Here is an 18,538-nt window from a genome sequence, read left to right as displayed (position 1 = left end):
GCATGCTCGAGATGGGGCCGGGAGCCAATAGCCAGGTGGGAGTGGTCTTCAGGCGAGGAAGATGGCGTCGGCCATGCTGGTCCTGGCGGTTCCTCCGTGGCCGGCAGCCCGGGGACTCCTCCGGAACTGTTGGGAACGACTGCAACGGAAACTTTGGCAGAGCTGGCGAGGCTTTCCCAGTTCTTCGTGGGGTACGTAAGCTATGCCGCCGTGGAGGAGGGATTGGATGAGAGGACCCCAAGCATCGTGGTGAGCGCTGCTCATATTTCGCCCTCCTCCCGCGCTTTGATCCGCTGCCGCCGGTGGGGACGTTGTCCGGGTTAATTCCTTACTTAGAAACTAAAAACAGCTGGTTTTGCTTCCCTTCGCCCTGAAAAACAGAAAACGTTCTGTGTCCTTTTCGCACAAGGAATGTAACCGAAGCCCATCTTAGATCAGGGGCGCTACTATCTGGATCCTGTTTCCTTATCAGCCTCTCAACCCCTGAAGCAATTTGCCCTCCTTTGTGGTGTTTGAGCTCTGCAGTTGAATACTGTTGATATCGGTGTGTTCCCTGGAAACTAATTTCAGTTAGAAGTATCTTGAAGGTTAAAATTGTCATTGCTTTGACATTTACATCTATCCTTAATTCTAAGGTATTACGAACATAATACCCCGGGAGTCTGAACCGAGAGTCCCCGATATGCCAAAGCCTACATGTGCTTCCTCGGAAATCTCCACACCATCCCTTTAGGTACCACTGCTTTTCAGCGGAAGAAGTAGGCTCGCGAGGGCCTCAAGGTCACACGGGCCGAGCTGTTAACCACTGAGCTATGCGTAACAATACTTCTATAGATATACTGAAAAGGAATACCGGTTGTTAAATGTTAGCTTTGTGTATTTTTAAGAACTCCTAAAACCATAAGAAGTATTCCAGGTCTGAGGAACAGCAGGAAAAGGATAAAGGAGTCTTTTTGACTTGATCAGCCATTTAGGAAAACAAAACCTGATAGTTGATAGTCATATAAGTATTATATAGAGTGGTGAGTTCTTTAGAGAACGGATAATAAATATTATGAAGAACTAAGTGATTTAAAGGGCCTACCAGGTTATATGACAAAGGAGCTAATTCAATTGGAATATAAAAAAAGGGCGGGGGCAGGGTGGCAATAGACAGTTACTGAGTGAAGGTTGGAAGTACATTTTGGGAATCTCAAGCTTAGATTGACTTGTAAAGTAAATAGGAACTGCCTACCAAGTAGCATGTGGAGTTTGAGTGATTTATTCATGTTTACCAAACCCGTGGGTTCTGTATTTCAAAAGGTGAGAAGTCTGGGTAGAATTTCACAGATTCATTTCAGCAGGTGCCTCTAAGAAAAATTCTGTTTGTGTTGCTTAAAATTGTGTATAAGTTTTAGTGTATTTTAATAGCCAAGGTTTCTGTTAAATGCCTATTGAATGTAATATTCTAAACTTTATATATGGCTATTGACATCACTGTTGATTGTTAAGGAGAACGATACCTGTAAACAGTCATTTTGAAGCTAGAAATCCATTCTGCATTTCCATGTTTTGTTTTTATAGGACCAGCATTAGCAGTCCAAGGTCCAGCAGTATTTACAGAACCAGCAAATGATACTAATGGAAGTAAGGAGATCTCCAGCCTTTTGGATAGTATTTTTTGGATGGCAGCTCCTAAAAACAGACGCAGCATTGAAGTTAACCGCTGTAGGAGAAGAAACCCTCAGAAGCTTATTAAAGTTAAGGTAATACACTGATTTTTGTGGGTTTGCTTTCTCTCATATCCACCACTGCATGTCTTCTGGTACTTATATGGCCTATCAGTAAATCATCCTTAGAGCTTATATGTGTACTTTGCTCTGGCCTCTTGCTATGTATGTATGTATGTCCATTGTCCTATAGCCTAAATATTAGGACCACAGTTGAGGAGAGATTGGAATCTGGGCAGAGGACTGGGTTGTGAAGAACCTGTGTGACTTTTGTTAGGAGCTGGTGATTTGGAATTATATGTGGGTAAACATCTTAATTAGGGCAGAACCTAAAATTAAAGTCAGAAGCAGTAGATATATTGGGTCCTGTGTTTTACTAGCCCTTACGTATTTATTTTCTTCACTGTGATCATTAAAATGCTGTGAAGGAAAATCCTTAGGTAGGTAATAAAAATGGCTAATATCTGTTAAATACCTACGATGGATATAAGTGCTTTATGTGAATTATCTCATCGAATCCTCACAACAGCCCTCCAAAGTAAATATAGCTTTGCTCATTTTTAGGATGAAGACATTACTGCAAAAAGAATTTGACTGTAGTCACAAACTGTCAAGTGATAGAGCCAGGATTTAAGCCTAGGCAGTCTGATTGTTGAACTCACATTCTTCTCTTGAAACTTTCTGGTGTGTTCCTGTCCTCAGACAATTCCAGGTCTCCACACCCGCTCCCTGCCCCCATAGATACACTCTTCATTAATCTAGTAGACAGAAATTAGAGTGTTTACTACCTTTCATTTGTTCACTGAAGGCTTTACCAGCCATCATTTGAGTGGTTCTCCTCCATAACATTCCGCAGCAGCTCAGTACAGGTGAAACTCAAGAACAGAGAATCGACTTGCATAAACTTCCACATTCAGTATTAAACCACACCCTTAGAACTGAAGCCAAAAAGTATTACTGAGTCACATTTGGAACTGGACCTAAAGTCTGGAGCTGAAAAGTATGTCCTTAATTAAAGCAACAATAATTTATACAATTTGGTTGAGAGAACCGAAGATTTTCAGAATGAGAGCCTATACCAGTCTGCGACATGATTTTATTCTGAGGGAAAAGGATATCGCCCTGTGTATTCATTTTCCTCACTAAATTGTTTTCTGCCACACACGGTACATTATGCTGCTGTCGTGGTCGGGAAGAGAGCACCGACTTCACGTATAGCTCCTGTACCTCTGGTTAGACATGCAGTCCAGTGTCGTGAGGAAAATGAGAAATTGGCGAGGCAAGTCATTTGCAGGGTTCTTTGCTCCTTTCAAAAAATGAAGTTGTTTTTGTCCTTGCCTCACAAACGTTTATATGTTAATCTCATGAAGTGGTTGGAATTTCTTTGATGCTCCTATTTACAATTTTTCTTTTCTATTTGAAATCTACCTTTAGAACATTGTTGAAGAGATTTCTATAGAGGTTATAAATGCCTTATGAAAGTAGGGCAGACGTGTATAAAAACTCATTAAATTACTTTCAAATTGTAGCATAACAAGAGAGTTTTATGTTAAGGATTACAAACAGTCTTCATTCTTAAAAAGAAAAATTATGCCATATGCCAACTATTGTACCATATATGATACATATACTATTATACCATATGTTTCATACAGGAATTTAGGGTACACCGATAAATAGGGGAAGCCAATTTTAATGTTTGTCGCCTTGTTTTCCCCACAGTAAATTGAAAGAAAAAATGAGTTCCATATCCCTTGGCCACATTAGATGCCGGCCATATGGATCTCCCCATTGTGTTGAAGGACTCCTTATTAGATGTTTAGTATTTAAAGGTTGGGTAATAGAGTTCATTTTACATAATATGCCTGTATGGTTAGGAAAAATGTACCAAGTTCATACTTGGTAAACCTGAGTTCTAGTCCCACTTTTTCTATTAATTGAAATTCATTTGTCCTCTGTTTCCTTATTAAGATGAGGTTGAACTACATGGTGCATGACCTTATGCAACGTGAACATTCCAAGAAAGTTCAAGTGTGAGCGTCATTCCTGTCTGTGATTGATGTGCATTATTATGCTTCTTGTTAAAACAGGATTTTGTTGTTTTTTTGTTTGATTTTTTAAAGAACAATATTGACGTGTGTCCTGAATGTGGTCACCTGAAACTGAAGCACGTCCTTTGTGGCTATTGCTATGAGAAGGTGTGCAAGGAGACAGCAGAAATCAGAAGACAGATAGGGAAACAAGAAGGGGGACCTTTCAAGGCTCCTCCCATGGAGACTGTGGTGCTGTACACAGGAGAGGCACCATCTGAACAAGATCAGGGTAAGAGAATCATTGAACGAGACAGGAAGCGACCGTCCTGGTTCACCCAGCATTAAGACCAAAGGTATTCGAGGAGGATAACTTCATATAAAACACTTGTCCTGGAAGAGAGGAAGATGCTTTGTTTTCATGTTGATTTTATGCTTGTTTTAAAATCACCAGTATAGTTTAAAACATTCTCTCAAAGCAGTTACTTTTATATGGGTTAATTTGAAGAATATACCAGGAGTAAACTCTGAAAATGCTTGTTTATGCAGAGGCACAATGGATTAATATGTGCATTTCTGTTACACTGTAAGGTTTTGAGTAAACCTAACATTTCTAGTACAGAAAAATAAACAATGTAAAATTCTTAGCAAAGATCACATGTTTTGGAGGTGCCTGGGTGGCTCAGTCGGTTAAGCGTCTGACTCTTGATTTCAGCTCAGGTCATGATCTCGGGTTCATGAGGGTGGGCCCCACATCAGATTCTGTGGTAACATCAAGGGGCCTGCTTGGGATTCTGTCTCCCTCGCTCTTGGCCCCTCCCCTGCTCAGTCTCATTCTCTCAAAATAAATAAAAATAAATTAAAAAAAAAAAGTATGTGTTCTGGTTCTGGTTTTGTTTTCTAGTGATTTGTCTTACACAAAAATACACAGATACTTTTGGTTAAGTAACACCTGAAAATAGGTTAATTTGAATTCTGGGTATTGTTTCTTCAAATGGTGGTAGTGGCAGTAAGAGAAGGTTTGTTCGGTTTTGTTTTAGCAAATTAGAATTTCCTTTGGTGGAACTCACTTTATATGGGTATATTATGTTAATTTAGATAGAAATCTCTTCATATTTTACATTAAATCAAAATGACGTTCAGAATTTATTGGATAGCTCATGAGATTTGTACTTTATAGTTTTGAAAGATTTTTTTTTATTTTTATTTTTTATGTTTTTATTTTATTTTTGAGAGAGAGAGAGACAGAGTACAAGCAGTCAAGGGGCAGAGAAAGGGAGACACAGAATCCGAAGCAAGCTCCAGGCTCTGAGCTGTCAGCACAGAGCCTGACGCGGGGCTCAAACTCACGGACCGTGGCTTGAGCCACCCAGGCGCCCCTGGAAGAGATTTTTAAAAGATGTGAGTAAATTCACTAGTCCGCAGAAAATGTACTAAGAATGTTGTCTTTTGTGTTTTTCTTCTAGAATGTCCTTTTAGTTTATTTTTCACTTTATCTCTTTGTAGCAATGGCATTTTTAACATAATTCATTTCAAATTTCCCTCTTCGTGCCCCATTCTTGTGTCTGTCCTGAACCTGAAGTTGGCTATTTTATGTGTCTCCTGCCTCATCAAAAAAAAAGAAAAAGTAAGAAAACTTATTAAAACACAAAAACACACAGATAAATAAGGGAATTACAATTAAATGGAAAATTAGTAGGCAAAATAATATAAAACCTAGAGATACATTTAAATGCATGCCACTGTAGCCTGAATATTTTTTGGAAGTAGGCGGGGAATTCAACTAGGAACTTTTTCCTTGAAAGAACCTACGAGGATAAACCCTCACAAGGTAAGACACATGATCCAGAAATATACCACATTCTTCATACTCAAACCTGAGGGCTGTTTCTCCCATGGGATTTCATAGTGAGGATTCTGTGATGCAGTAATCCATGTTAGTATTCCTAGAAGTGAAATGAACCAATTTCATGAGGTACAGTATAGACCAATACTGCATTGTGGTACAATTTAGTAAAAGCAAATCCTTAAAACTTCCAAAGTACTGGAATCCCAGTAAGTAACTTTTGACTCTATCCAAGCATGAAATTAAGAGTCTGGAAGAATTAATTATGTGGGTAATCATATGAAGGCAGTCATCTACAGATCATTATTTCTTAATGTTGATAAGCTTTAGAAGTGCTGTGTGTCGAACTTAAGGTGGAATCGGTGATTCATGAAAGCTGAGGCCAGTGAAGTACATGCCTGAATCTTCCCACCGCCTACTCAGCCTCCCCGTGGACAACAGGTTGTGTAGTGTGCCCCTAGGTAACGTGCTGTCCTTGATTTAGCAGCTCCACACACAGACCTGGTGAGCATATGTGGGCAGGTCACTTTGCTATTCATGGATAAACATTCATGGATGTTATAAAATAGATCCCCAGATTTGATGTCAAAACCAGATGTTTGTTAGGAAATGGTGTCATAAAAGATTACCATTTTTTCTAAGAAGCCCCCTCAAAGTTATCTGTGTAGTACATTTTATTAGTTCATTCTTCCAGTTTTTAGTATTAGAAGAAAAAGGGCATCATGAGCTTGAATTAAATTATTCTCGTACCTGATGTGTTAATGTTCTGAACGTTAGAAATGAACTCCTTCCCTACTTGTCCCCTGCCCTCAAGACGCTGAGACATTTTGCTAGGCACTCTTGGAGAAGAACTCCACAAGGGTTCAAGTTGTGGTTGGGAGAGGCTGGGGCATGCCCCCTCTGAGCTTGAGGCGCTCCCCTCCTCCTTCCTGACTCTTGTTTAACCTGGTCCTAGCAGATTAACCGAGTCCTAGTGGATTCTGAAAATCAGGTGTCTGACTTCATTCCATCTCCCTGCCAGTGTCCTCATTCTGACCCTGTCCTCCTTCCTGAGCTGTTGTTACCATGTGCTTCCCAATTATTAGTTTCTAGTCTCATATTTCTAATTTTCTTCAGTAGTTTTTAAATTACAAAAGTGACACGTCATTGTGGCTAATGAAACAATGCAAAGTATGTAAGCAAAAGTTGAGAATCATTTCTCTCCCACTATGCCTTCTACCACACCACCTGGTGTCTATGCTTCTAAATGTCACCCTGCCACTAGATGCTTTCTAAAACCCATGTCTGATTGTATCACTACCCTGGTCAGAACCAGGCTCCTGGTTAAACCCTCCCTCATCTTCACAGTCCGTCCAAGTCTTCATGCCTGCCTCCTACCGCAGTGTAGTGTGCCGCCCATCCCTCAGAATGTTGAAGTCAACCATCTGCAGCCGCTAGTTGACCACCTTCTCAGCAGGCTTCACTCCTCTCCCACTGCATTCACTTGGCCTCACTGCCTCTCCGACCTCAGCGTCCTTCAAACTCCCTTACTGATTGCACCTCTTGTCCCTAGCCCTTTCACCTTCTAGTGCCCGAGGCTCCCTTCTTGGTGATCTCATCCAGTCAATGGCCTTAACTATATGTTGACACCTTCCAGTGTGGTGTTTCTGGCATGGGCCTCGCCCTTGAACTGCAGACCCATGCTCAACTGCCTACATGACATCTCCAGTCGAATGTCTAGAAGATGTCTTCAACTCCCTATCTCCAGTTCAGAATCCCTTCTCTCCCAGTCTACTTTCTGCTACTCCCTAGACCTTTTTCATCCCAGCTGATGGCAACTCCATTCTGGTTGCTCAGTCCCACAACCCACCCCAGTCATCCTTAAATTGGCCATCTACCCATCTCTTCCTCTCATATTCAATCTGAGCAAATCCACAAATCCCACTGGTTCTACATTTAAAAATATACTTAGAATCTGACCTCTCACCACCACCTGCCATCCCAATCAAAGCCCCTATCATCTTGTCTAGAATACCAAAGTATCCCTCTCACTGGTGTCCCTGTTACCACTTGGTCTCCTATAGTCTGTCCCCAACACAGCAGCCAGAATCCTTTCAAAACTGGGCAAGCCATGGCTCTCCTCTCTTCAAATTCCTTTATTCAAAACGTTAACTTGGATGAAACGTGAGGATACATACGTGAGGACTTTTGCATTACATAAATATATACCTTTTGTGGATAAACTGAGTTTTGAGATTTAGGTGTACTGTGGATGACCCCCACTTAAAGAAATTGTAATAAATCTTTTAAAAATGTGAATCATTCTTCATAATTTGTCAGGCATGACTTTCAAATTCAAGATTTCTTTTTATATATATGAAAAATAGAGGGCTTTCAGCCATTCCTGGTAGGGGAATGGGTCACTTTAACACTCTTCTAACTGGAGAACTCTTCTATCCGAGCCCCCACCCTCCCATATGCAGTTGTTATGTTTCAGAGACAGGATTAATCCCTCAGAATTTCTAAAACTGTGCTTAGGAACTCTACCATCTATGATTAGTGTTTCTTTTCCTGGCACGCACACCAAAATAGATGCTCTGCCTTTGGGCGCAGCTCACAAGGAGCAGTGTCATCCTGTGGCCTATATTGGTGCATAGCGTTTTAACTTGTGCCTTTCTAATGGAATGGTGTCTCTTCCAGCTGCTGTCTTCACTTCTGTCTACGGCAGAGGGCAACAGAGAGCGTGTTCTGGCACCAGAGGCTCTTTTTACCTTACTGGAAACACTTCCTGTAATGGCCATGCCCTTGTGTCACCCTGCTCCTCTCCTGTCCCATTGACCTCCTTTGCCTTCCCCCTTCTCAATGTTTGGTAAGTGGCTAGAGAGGGTTAGGGAGGCAGGTTGGAGCCAGGACGGGAAGAAAGCTAGGCGACCAGCATAATCTGGTCTCCTGGACCCTGTTTCTCAAGCTCTGAAACAGCTTGACAGTTCTCAGCCTTGAAACCAAACCCTGGAAGTGCCACAATGTACCAGGCATCCCGAGCTGCCTCACTAGGGGGCAGCAGGTGAACTGCACTGCCTCTTCTCCAGAGAAATAATGGCCTGTCAGGTCCTGCAATGCAGGGGACATTTTTTTCTGATTCTACCGAAGCCATACATTTAAAGCCATGGAAACGAATGAGATTATCCAGAACAAGTAAGAGAGAGAGGAAAGAACCCTAAACGGAGGAGGAAATCAGGATGGTTGTTCAGCCACGGATTCCAAGAGAGGAGAGCATGTCAGGAAGAGGGAGTTCCCTATTCTGTCAAGTGCGGCTGGGGTGAGGATCGAAGGGGGCCCAGCGATCAGGACAAATCTCATTTGTGACCTGGCAAAACTGCTATCTTTGAATGTTTGCAGCCGGAGCCAGATTGAAGTGGGCTGAAGAGTAGACAGACTGAGGAGGGAAGCAGTGTTCCTAGAGAGTTCTTTCCAAAAGTCTTCCTCTGCAAGGGAGTAGAGAGATGAGGGGAAAGCTGGAGGAAGACAGGGAAGGAAGAGGCCGGTGTAGCACACACATGCGCTATGAACTTACAGCTCAGACATGTGTTTATGCTTATGGGAATTATCCAGTAAAAGAGGAGACTTGATGAAATGCTGAAGGACAGAGTCTAGTTCTGTATTCATTGAGACTTTGCTTGAGATGTTAACCCTAAACTTTAATGGATTTGGTATAGTCTTTCCACATGGCAACATGGTATTTTTCTATATTTATCCCAATCTTCTTTTCCAGCCTTAATTAAGGTCCCACACATTCACTGCAAGGGCCACCTCGATGCCCTTGACCCAAACCACTGTCAGTGGAGAGGAGACTGTGTCCTGCTAGTTAGCCAGAGAAACTTCCACCTCCATCAGGCATGGAATAAATAGTGATCAGACATCAGTATTTCTAAAGTAGTCCCAGAAGCTGGAGGAAATCTGAGAAGGCTGATTCATCTTCATACTTTTCTGGAATATGCCTAAGACGCCTAGGTCTCTGAATCTGTGCTCACCACAGCCCAATCTATAATTTTGCTTTTCCCATTTTCCTGCCATTAGATTTAGGTAAAGCAAATACTTCTATTCAGTCCAATGTATTGATGATTTAATGGCTGGTGTTGTAAGTCATGTATCATTTGGGAAGCTTAATGGTTATTTCTGCTGATACTATTTTCCAGAACATGGAGGCCAGGGACATCGAATTGTACACTCAGAGTTAGCACAGGATATGGTTTATAGGAGGTAAAAATGAGCAACAGGAAAGACAAATTCTCAAAGCTTTTAAAAAATTATTATTTCCAGTTAATGTCCTCATTCAAAAACCAATACTAGTCTTTATAATAAGCTCGAAATCATTTTTCTTCAATGTGAGTGATGTTTACTGAACATGTCAGGCATTTTGCATGTTATAAATAACCTTTAAAATAATATCGTAGAGCCGTTACTAATAATTACAGCTGAGTGTGTATAATGCATGAGGCACAGTGCTGAGTGTTTTATATAGACTACTATTTAAATATATGCTGTAAAGCAATATATGCTGTAAAAATTTAATTTTTTTTTTTTCTGTGATACTTCTGTATCTTTTGGCCTTTATCTGAATCAGGGAACTAGAACACCTTATTTACTTTCTCAAGGAAGGAAAGGCAGAAAGAGAGAGAAAGAAAAAAAAAAAAAAAAGACTTCAAAATCTTGGCCGTTAGGGGAAAAACCAAAGAATTAAGGAAAATGATTGGGGAAGGCACACATTTATGTAGTAGGTTAGCTTCCCTGCCCGAGGGACCAGATGAAAAAGCCCTGGGCCAGAGAACAAGAAGGCAGGAGTCTGAGGAAGTTTTCTGTGTCCTGCCCACCCCACCCAGTCCCCAGTCAAATTCTAACTCTGGAAGGAGGACTGGAGTTTTTTGTTTTTGTTTTTGTTTTTTCTTGGCGGAGGGGTGGGGAGGGGAAGGGTGGGTGTGGGTATAGCCTTGGGGAGGCAGAAAGACTCCAGGGAATAAGTGTCTGTGTGGTGTTTTTAGGCAGGCAGTGCCTTTTGCAGTATCACTGAGAGGTGAAGAACCACGGAATGTCTGGTCCTGACAGGGTCTTATAGACAGGAACCAAGGATGACTCTCCAGATATGTGTGTGGTGAGGCAAAGCAGGATCTGTTGACCTTGAATTGGCGGTTGTGTCTGTCACCTGGTAGAATGGAGCCTCACAATAGAAACTAAGCAACACCGTGAGGTAGACTTTGGCACACAGCAAAGCCTTGCCATTGTCAAACCAGCAAAGAGGCTAAGAATTGAGATTAAACCGATTCTAAATCCTAAATCCTAGTGACTTTGTTACTATGGTAGACTGCCTTGGGGTTTATAGATGGTGAACATGACAGAAACTTGCCCACATCCCGGAGCTTCTGGAAGGGAGCTGGTATCTGAAGCTAGCCTGGGCTCTCCCATGTGCCTCATTGCATCTTTGGTGTTGGGCACGTGCTAATCGTAAAGCTGTACTTTTTAATTCTATAGAACAAATGTTGGCGAGCCTCCCAGATGGTATATAGATATTTATAGTAGAATAGGTTGTTAGAGCTTGAAAGAAAATGATTTAGTCCAATGGCTTCATTTTGGAGCTCAGGAAATTTAACCCTAGATTTAACCAAGATCACAAAGCTAGTGAATGTTAGAGATGGGTCTAGGACTATCTATTTGGACCATAATCCCAGGCATATTTGACTTTTAAAATATTCTTTTTTTTTTTTTTTTCAAATTTTTCTAATGTTCTAAATTGTTTTTTTTTCTTTTTAATGTTTATTTTTTTAATATAATTTATTATCAAATTGACTAACATACAGTATGTAAAGTGTTCTCTTGGCTTTTGGGATAGATTCCCATGGTTCATCGCTTACATACAACACCGAGTACTCATCCCAACAAGTGCCCTCCTCAATGCCCATCATCCATTTTCCCCTCTCCCCCACCCCCCGCCATCAACCCTCAGATTGTTCTCTGTATTCAAGAGTCTCTTATGGTTTGCCTCCCTCCCTCTCTATTTGTAACTCTTTTCCCCCTTCCCTTCCCCATGGTCTTCTGTTAAGTTTCTCAATATCCACATATGAGTGAAAACGTGATATCTGTCCTCTGACATTTCACTCAGCATAATACCTTCCAGTTCCATCCACGTTGCTGCAAATGGCATGATTTCATTCTTTCTCATTGCCAAGTAGTATTCCATTGTATATATAAACCACATCTTCTTTATCCATTCATCAGTTGATGGTCATTTAGACTCTTTCCATAATTTGGCTATTGTTGAAAGTGCTGCTTAAACATTGGGGTACATGTGCCCTGTATCCTTTGGATAAATTCCTAGTAGTGCTATTGCTGGGTTCTGAGGTTGTTCTCTTTTTAATTTTTTGAGGAACCGCCACACTGTTTTCCAGAGCAACTGCACCAGTTTGCATTCCCACCAACAGTGCAAGAGGGTTCCCTTTTCTCCACTGTTGTGGAGCATCTGTTGTTTACTGAGCTGTTAATTTTAGCCAATCTGACCAGTGTGAAGTGGTATCTTAGTGTGGTTTTGATTTGTATTTCCCTGATGATGAGTGACATTGAGCATCTTTTCATGTTTCTATTGGCCATCTGGATGTCTTCTTTGGAAAAGTTTCTATTCATGTCTTCTGCCCATTTCTTCACTGGATTATTTGTTTTTCAGGTGTTGAGTTTCGTTAAGTTCTTTATAGATTTTGGATACTGATCCTTTATCTGATATGTCATTTGCAAATATCTTTTCCCATTCCATTGGTTGCCTTTTAGTTTTGTTGTTTCCTTTGTAGTGCAGAAGCTTTTCATCTTGATGAGGTCCCAATAGTTCATTTTTGCTTTTAATTCCCTTGCCTTTGGAGATGTGTCGAGCCAGAAATTACTGCATCTGAGGTCAAAGAGATTGTTGCCTGCTTTCTCCTCTAGGGTTTTGATGGTTTCCTGTCTCACATTTAGATCTTTCATCCATTTTGAGTTTTTTTGTGTGTATGGTCTAAGAAAGTGGTTTAATTTCATTCTTCTTCATGTTGCTGTCCAGTTCTCCCAGCACCATTTGCTAAAGAGACTGATTTTATTCCATTGGATACTCTCTCCTGCTTTGTCAAAGATTAGTTGGCCATACATTTGTGGGTCCAATTCTGGGTTTTCTATTCTAGTCCATTGGTCTATGTGTCTGTTTTTGTGCCAGTACCATACTGTCTTGATGATTACAGCTTTGTAATAGAGGCTAAAGTCTGGGATTGTGATACCTCCCACTTTCGTTTTCTTTTTCACTTGGCTCTTTGGGGTTCCATACAGATTTTAGGATTGTTTGTTCTAAGTTTGAGAAGAATCCTGGTGCAATTTTGATTGGGATTGCATTGAATGTGTACATTGCTTTGGGTATTATTGACATTTTAACAATATTTATTCTTCCAATCCATGAGCATGGAATGTTTTTCCATTTCTTTGTGTCTTCTTCAATTTCCCTCGTAAGTTTTCTGTAGTTTTCAACATACAGATCTTGTATATCTTTGTTAGGTTTATTCCTAGGTGTTTTATGGTTCTTGGTGCAATTATAAGTGGGATTAATTTCTTGATTTCTTTTTCTGTTGCTTCATTATTGGTGTATAGAAATATCAACCAATTTCTGTACATTGATTTTGTACCCTGTGACTTTGCTGAATTCATGTATCAGTTCTAGCAGACTTTTGGTGGGGTCTTTTGGATTTTCCATGTAGAGTATCATGTCGTCTGTGAAAAGTGAAAGGTTGACTTCCTCTTTGCCAATTTTGATGCCTTTTATTTCGTTTTCTTGTCTGATTGCTGATGCCAGGACTTCCAACACTATGTTAAACAACAGCAGTGAGAGTGGACATCCCTGTCATGTTCCTGATCTCAGGAGGAAAGCTCTCAATTTTTTTCCATTAAGGATGATATTACCTGTGGGCTTCTCATATATGGTTTTCATGATGTTTAGATATGTTCCTTCTTTCCTGACTTTCTTGAGGGTTTGTATTAAAAAAGGATGCTGAATTTTGTCAGATGTTTTTTTTCTGCATGTATTGACAGGATCACATGGTTCTTATCCTTTCTTTTATTAATGTGATGTATCACATTGATTGATTTGTGAATATTGAACCAGTTTTGCAGGCCAGGAATGAATCCCACATGATCATTGTGGATAATTCTTTTTATATGCTGTAGAATTTGATTTGCTAGTATCTTGTGGAGAATTTTTGCATGCATGTTCATCAGGGACATTGACCTGTAATTCTTCTTTCTAATGAGGTCTCTTTCTGGCTTGGGAATCAAGGTAATGCTGGCTTCATAGAATGAGTCCAGAAGTTTTCCTTCCATTTCTATTTTTTGGAACAGCTTGAGAAGGATAGGTATTAACTCTGCTTTAAATGTCTGATAGAATTTCCCTGGGAAGCCATCTGGCCCAGGACTCTTATTTGTTGGGAGATTTTTGACAACTGATTCAATTTCTTCACTATTTATGGATCTGTTCAAATTTTCTGTTTCTTCCCATTTGAGTTTTGGTATTGTATGGGTGTCTAGGAATTTGTCCATTGCTTCCAGGTTGTCCACTTTGTTGGCATGTAATTTTTCATAGTATTCTCTGATAATTGCTTGTATTTCTGAGGGATTGGTTTTGATAAATCCATTTGCATTTTGTGATTTTATCTATTTGGGTCCCTTGTTTTCTTTCTGAGAAGTCTGGATAGGGGTTTATCATTTTGTTTAATTTTTTCAAAAAACAAACTCTTAGTTTCATTGATCTGTTCTGTTTTTTGGATTCTATATTGTTTATTTCTGCTCGGATCTTTATTATTTCTCTTCTTCTACTGCCCTTGGGGTTTCTTTGTCGTTCTGCTTCTAGTTTCTTTAGGTGTGCTGTTAGAGTTTGTATTTGGGATTTTTCTTATTTCTTGAGATAGGCCCGGATTGCAATGTATTTTCCTCTTAGGACTGCCTTTGCAGCATCCCAAAGGGTTTGGACTATTGTGTTTTCATTTTCATTTGTTTCCACATATTTTTAAATTTCTTCTTTAATTGTGTGGTTGACCCGTTTATTCTTTAGCAGGATGTTCTTTAACCTCCATGCATTTGGAGGTTTTCCAAACTTTTTCCTGTGGTTGCTTTCAAATTTCATAGCATTGTGATCTGAAATGTGCATGGTACGATCTCAATTCTTTTATATTTATTGAGGGCTGTTTTGTGACTCAGTATGTGATCTATCTTGGAGAATGTTCTGTGTGCACTCGAGAAGAATGTGTATTCTGCTGCTTTAGGATGAGAAGCTCTGAATATGTCTGTCAAGTCCATCAGGTCCAGTGTATCATTCAGGGCCATTGTTTCTTTATTGATTTTCTGTCTGGATGATCTGTCCATTGTTGGAAGTGGAGTATTGAAGTCCCCTGCAATTACCACATTCTTACCAATAAGATTGCTTATGTTTATTATTAATTGTTTTATATATTTGGGTGCTTCCAAATTTGGTGCATAAACATTAACAATTGTTAGCTCTTCTTGAAGGACCGACCCCATAATTATGATATAATGCCCTTCATCTCTTGTTACAGCCTTTAGTTTAAAATCTAGTTTGTCTGATATAAGTATGGCTGCTCCAGCTTTCTTTTGACTTCCAGTAGCATGATAGATCTCCATCCCCTCACTTTTAATCTGAAGGTGTCCTCAGGTCTAAAATGGGTCTCTTGGAAAGACAGATACCATATGTTTTCACTCTTATGTGGATCCTGAGAAACTTAACAGGAACCCATGGGGGAGGGGAAGAAAAAAAAAAAAAGAGGTTAGAGTGGGAGAGAGCCAAATCATAAGAGACTCTTAAAAACTGAGAACAAACTGAGAGCTGGTGGGGGGTGGGAGGGAGGGGAGGGTGGGTGATGGGTATTGAGGAGGGAACCTGTTGGGATGAGCACTGAGTGTTGTATGGAAACCAATTTGACAATAAATTTCATATATTAAAAAAATTTAAAAAAGTAAAATAAAATAAAATAAGTCTCTTGTAGACAGCAAATAGATGGGTCTTGTTTTTTTTTTTTTTTTTTATCCATTCTGATGCCCTATGTCTTTTGATTGCAGCATTTAGTCCATTTACATTCAGTGTTGTTATTGAAAGATATGGATTTAGCATCATTGTCTTATCTGTAGGTTTCTTGCTGGTAGTGATGTCTCTGGTCCTTTGTGGCCTTTGCAACATTTCCCTCACAGAGTCCCCCTTAGGATCTCTTGTAGGCCTGGTTTAGTGGTGATGAATTCCTTCAGTTTTTGGGGAAAACCTTTATCTCTCCTTCTATTCTGAATGGCAGGCTTGCTGGAGAAAGGATTCTTGGCTGCATATTTTTCCTATTTAGCACATTGAAAATTTCCTGCCACTCTTTTCTGGCCTGCCAAGTTCCAGTATATAGGTCTGCTACTACCCTTATGTGTCTCCCCTTGTAGGTTAAGGCCCATTTGTCCCTAGCTGCTTTCAGAATTCTCTTTATCTTTGTATTTTGCCAGTTTCACTGTAATATGTCCTGTCTGGAGGGAGTTCTCTGTGCCTCCTGGATTTCAGTGTCTGTTTCCTTCCCCAGATTGGGGAAGGTGTCAGCTACGATTTGTTCAAGTACATTCCACCCGTTTTTTCTCTCTCTTCTTCTGGAAATCCTATGATATGGATATTATTCCATTTCATTGAATCACTTAGTTCTCTAATTCTCCCCTTGTGGATCGGAATTTTTTTATCTCTCTTTTTCTCAGTTTCATCTTTTTCCCTAATTTTATCTTCTATTTCACCTATTCTTCCCTCTGCCTCTTCAACCTCACTGTCACCACCTCTAGTTTATTTTGCACCTCATTTACATTTTTCAATTCATCATGACTGTTTTTTAGTTCCTTAATCTCTGCAGCAATAGATTCTCTGCAGTCTTCTGTGCTTTTTTTCAAGCCCAGCAATTAATATTATGACTATGATTCTAAATTCTTTTTTAGTTATATTGTTTATGTCGGTTTTGATCAATTATTTAGCCGTCATTTCTTCCTGGAATTTCTTTTGAGGAGAATTCTTCTGTTTCATCATTGTGGCTGATTTTCTGTCCCTTATGTGTTTTAAAAGTTTGTTATGTGACTTGCACCTGTGAGCACTACTATATTAAAGAGGGGTCATACACTGTCCAGGGCCTTGCCTTTCAGGAGGTGTTTTTTGGAGTGTGTTACTTGTTGTCTGTTGTTGTGACTCTGGTTGCTTTATCTCCCTACTCGTAGTGATGTTTTGGACCCTATACCAGGCGTGCTTTGATTTGTTCTCCAAAGTAGCCCTGGAAAAGAAAACAAACAAACAAACAAAAAAACAGGAAAAACAAAAACACGCACTACAGCAAAACAATGAGGTGGCCACCTTGTTGCTGGAAGAGGGCTTATCTCATACATAAAGAGATGACAAGGGTGGGGGAAAAATAAAAGAAAACTGACTAGGCAGAGGAACTCTATGGCTTAATACAGAGAGAGGCAGAGGAAAATAAAGAAGGAGCTATAGACCAGCTATAAAGAGAATAGATTGAATATGTCCGCTTAAACAAATCAACAATAACCAGACTATAGGAGGGAAGAATAACCAAACTATAGGAGGGAAGAAATAATAAGGAGAAAAGGAAGAGGGAAAAAATATCTATATCTATATCTATATCTATATCTATATCTATATCTATATCTATATCCATCTACATATGTATATATAAAATAAGAATTGTCCAAGAATTAAATGAGGAAACGCAAAACCACTGAGTGCCTTGGAACCAGTGGCAGCACTGGTCTGGAGGAGGGGCCGTCTGGTTCGACAGTTGCAATCTCACTCCAGTAGATAGGCGGCTACCAGGCACGGAGGGGCGTGGCTAGGTGTAGGCGGGTCCTGCCTCCCCTGTGGAGAGCTGTCCATTCCCTGAAGCCCCACCTTGTCGGTGACGGGGAGAAAAATGGTGACACCCCAGCCTCTCCTCCCTGACTGAGTGTCCCAAACCACTCTGCTCAGGCCGTCCTTGCAGTGCTGCGGGCACGAACAAGGCGGTTTGTCCCACTGCACCAGTTCTTGTGCCTCCCTGGAGCTCGGCTGGGATTTAAACCCGATGTCTTAAAGGATCCCTCTCCGTGCACCCTGGTTCCAGGGAAGAGCCGCCCATGCCACCTCACAGTGTCGGAGAGGTTTGTCCCAATTCCTGGTTATCCTCAGGTACCCAATCCAAACTAAAGTTTCTCTCCTTATAAATACCATTTTATGGTTGGGTTGTCTGAATTAGGAGGCAAATAAACCCACACTGTATGTTCGATCATTAAGTCTCTTACATATTGCTAATCTAGTGTGGTCCCCACACCCATCTCTGTCATGCCTTGGTTTGTTGTTCCGTGGAATGTCTCACATTTTAAATTTAAAAAAAAAATTTTTTTTTAATGTTTACTTATTTTTGAGGAAGAGAGAGAGACAGAGAGTGGGGGAGGGGCAGAGAGAGAGAGACACACACACACAGAATCTGAAGCAGGCTCCAGGCTCTGAGCTGTCAGCACAGAGCCCGACGCGGGGCTCGAACCCATGAACCGTGAGATCATGACCCAGCCGAAGTTGGATGGTTTACCGACTGAGCCGCCCAGGCGCCCCTCACATTTTGAATTTTTAAAAAAATGTTTATTTATTTTTGAGAGAGACAGAGAGACAGAGGGTCTGTGCGCACATGGGTGTGGGAGGGGCAGAGAGAGGGGGAGACAGGATCCGAAGCAGGGTCTGTGCTGACCGCAGAGAGCCCCACGCAGGGCTCAAACTCAGGAACCGTGAGATCATGACCTGAGCCAAAGTTGGAGGCTTAACCGACTGAGCCACCCAGGAACCCCGCACATTTTGAATTTTTGTTTTACTTCCTTCTGTTATTCATTTCCTTCTGTTCCCTCCTTCTGTTCCA

At 40.7% G+C, this 18,538-nt stretch overlaps 1 protein-coding gene across 1 annotated transcript; it reads left to right on the top strand.

The window, feature by feature from the left end:
- Window positions 1-18: 18 nt before the first annotated feature.
- Window positions 19-4,611, top strand: MRPL32 (mitochondrial ribosomal protein L32). Its single transcript, XM_060632183.3, has 3 exons — window positions 19-191; window positions 1,564-1,745; window positions 3,833-4,611. Exons 1-3 carry the CDS (start codon window positions 62-64, stop codon window positions 4,085-4,087), a joined length of 567 nt encoding a protein of 188 aa, XP_060488166.1. The 5' UTR covers window positions 19-61; the 3' UTR covers window positions 4,088-4,611.
- The last annotated feature ends 13,927 nt before the right edge of the window (window positions 4,612-18,538 follow it).

Source organism: Panthera onca, chromosome A2 (assembly GCF_046562875.1).
Source record: "Panthera onca isolate mPanOnc1 chromosome A2, mPanOnc1 haplotype 2, whole genome shotgun sequence".
NCBI lineage: Eukaryota > Metazoa > Chordata > Mammalia > Carnivora > Felidae > Panthera > Panthera onca.
This window is presented reverse-complemented; position numbering and strand designations above follow the sequence as displayed.

Excerpts from the sequence above, each read along its gene's own strand:
- MRPL32 (XM_060632183.3), top strand. The coding sequence starts at position 62 with ATGGCGTCGGCCATGCTGGTCCTGGCGGTTCCTCCGTGGCCGGCAGCC. Across the intron at positions 192-1,563 it reads CTTTCCCAGTTCTTCGTGGG|GACCAGCATTAGCAGTCCAA; the intron begins GTACGTAAGCTA and ends TTGTTTTTATAG. Across the intron at positions 1,746-3,832 it reads AGAAGCTTATTAAAGTTAAG|AACAATATTGACGTGTGTCC; the intron begins GTAATACACTGA and ends GATTTTTTAAAG.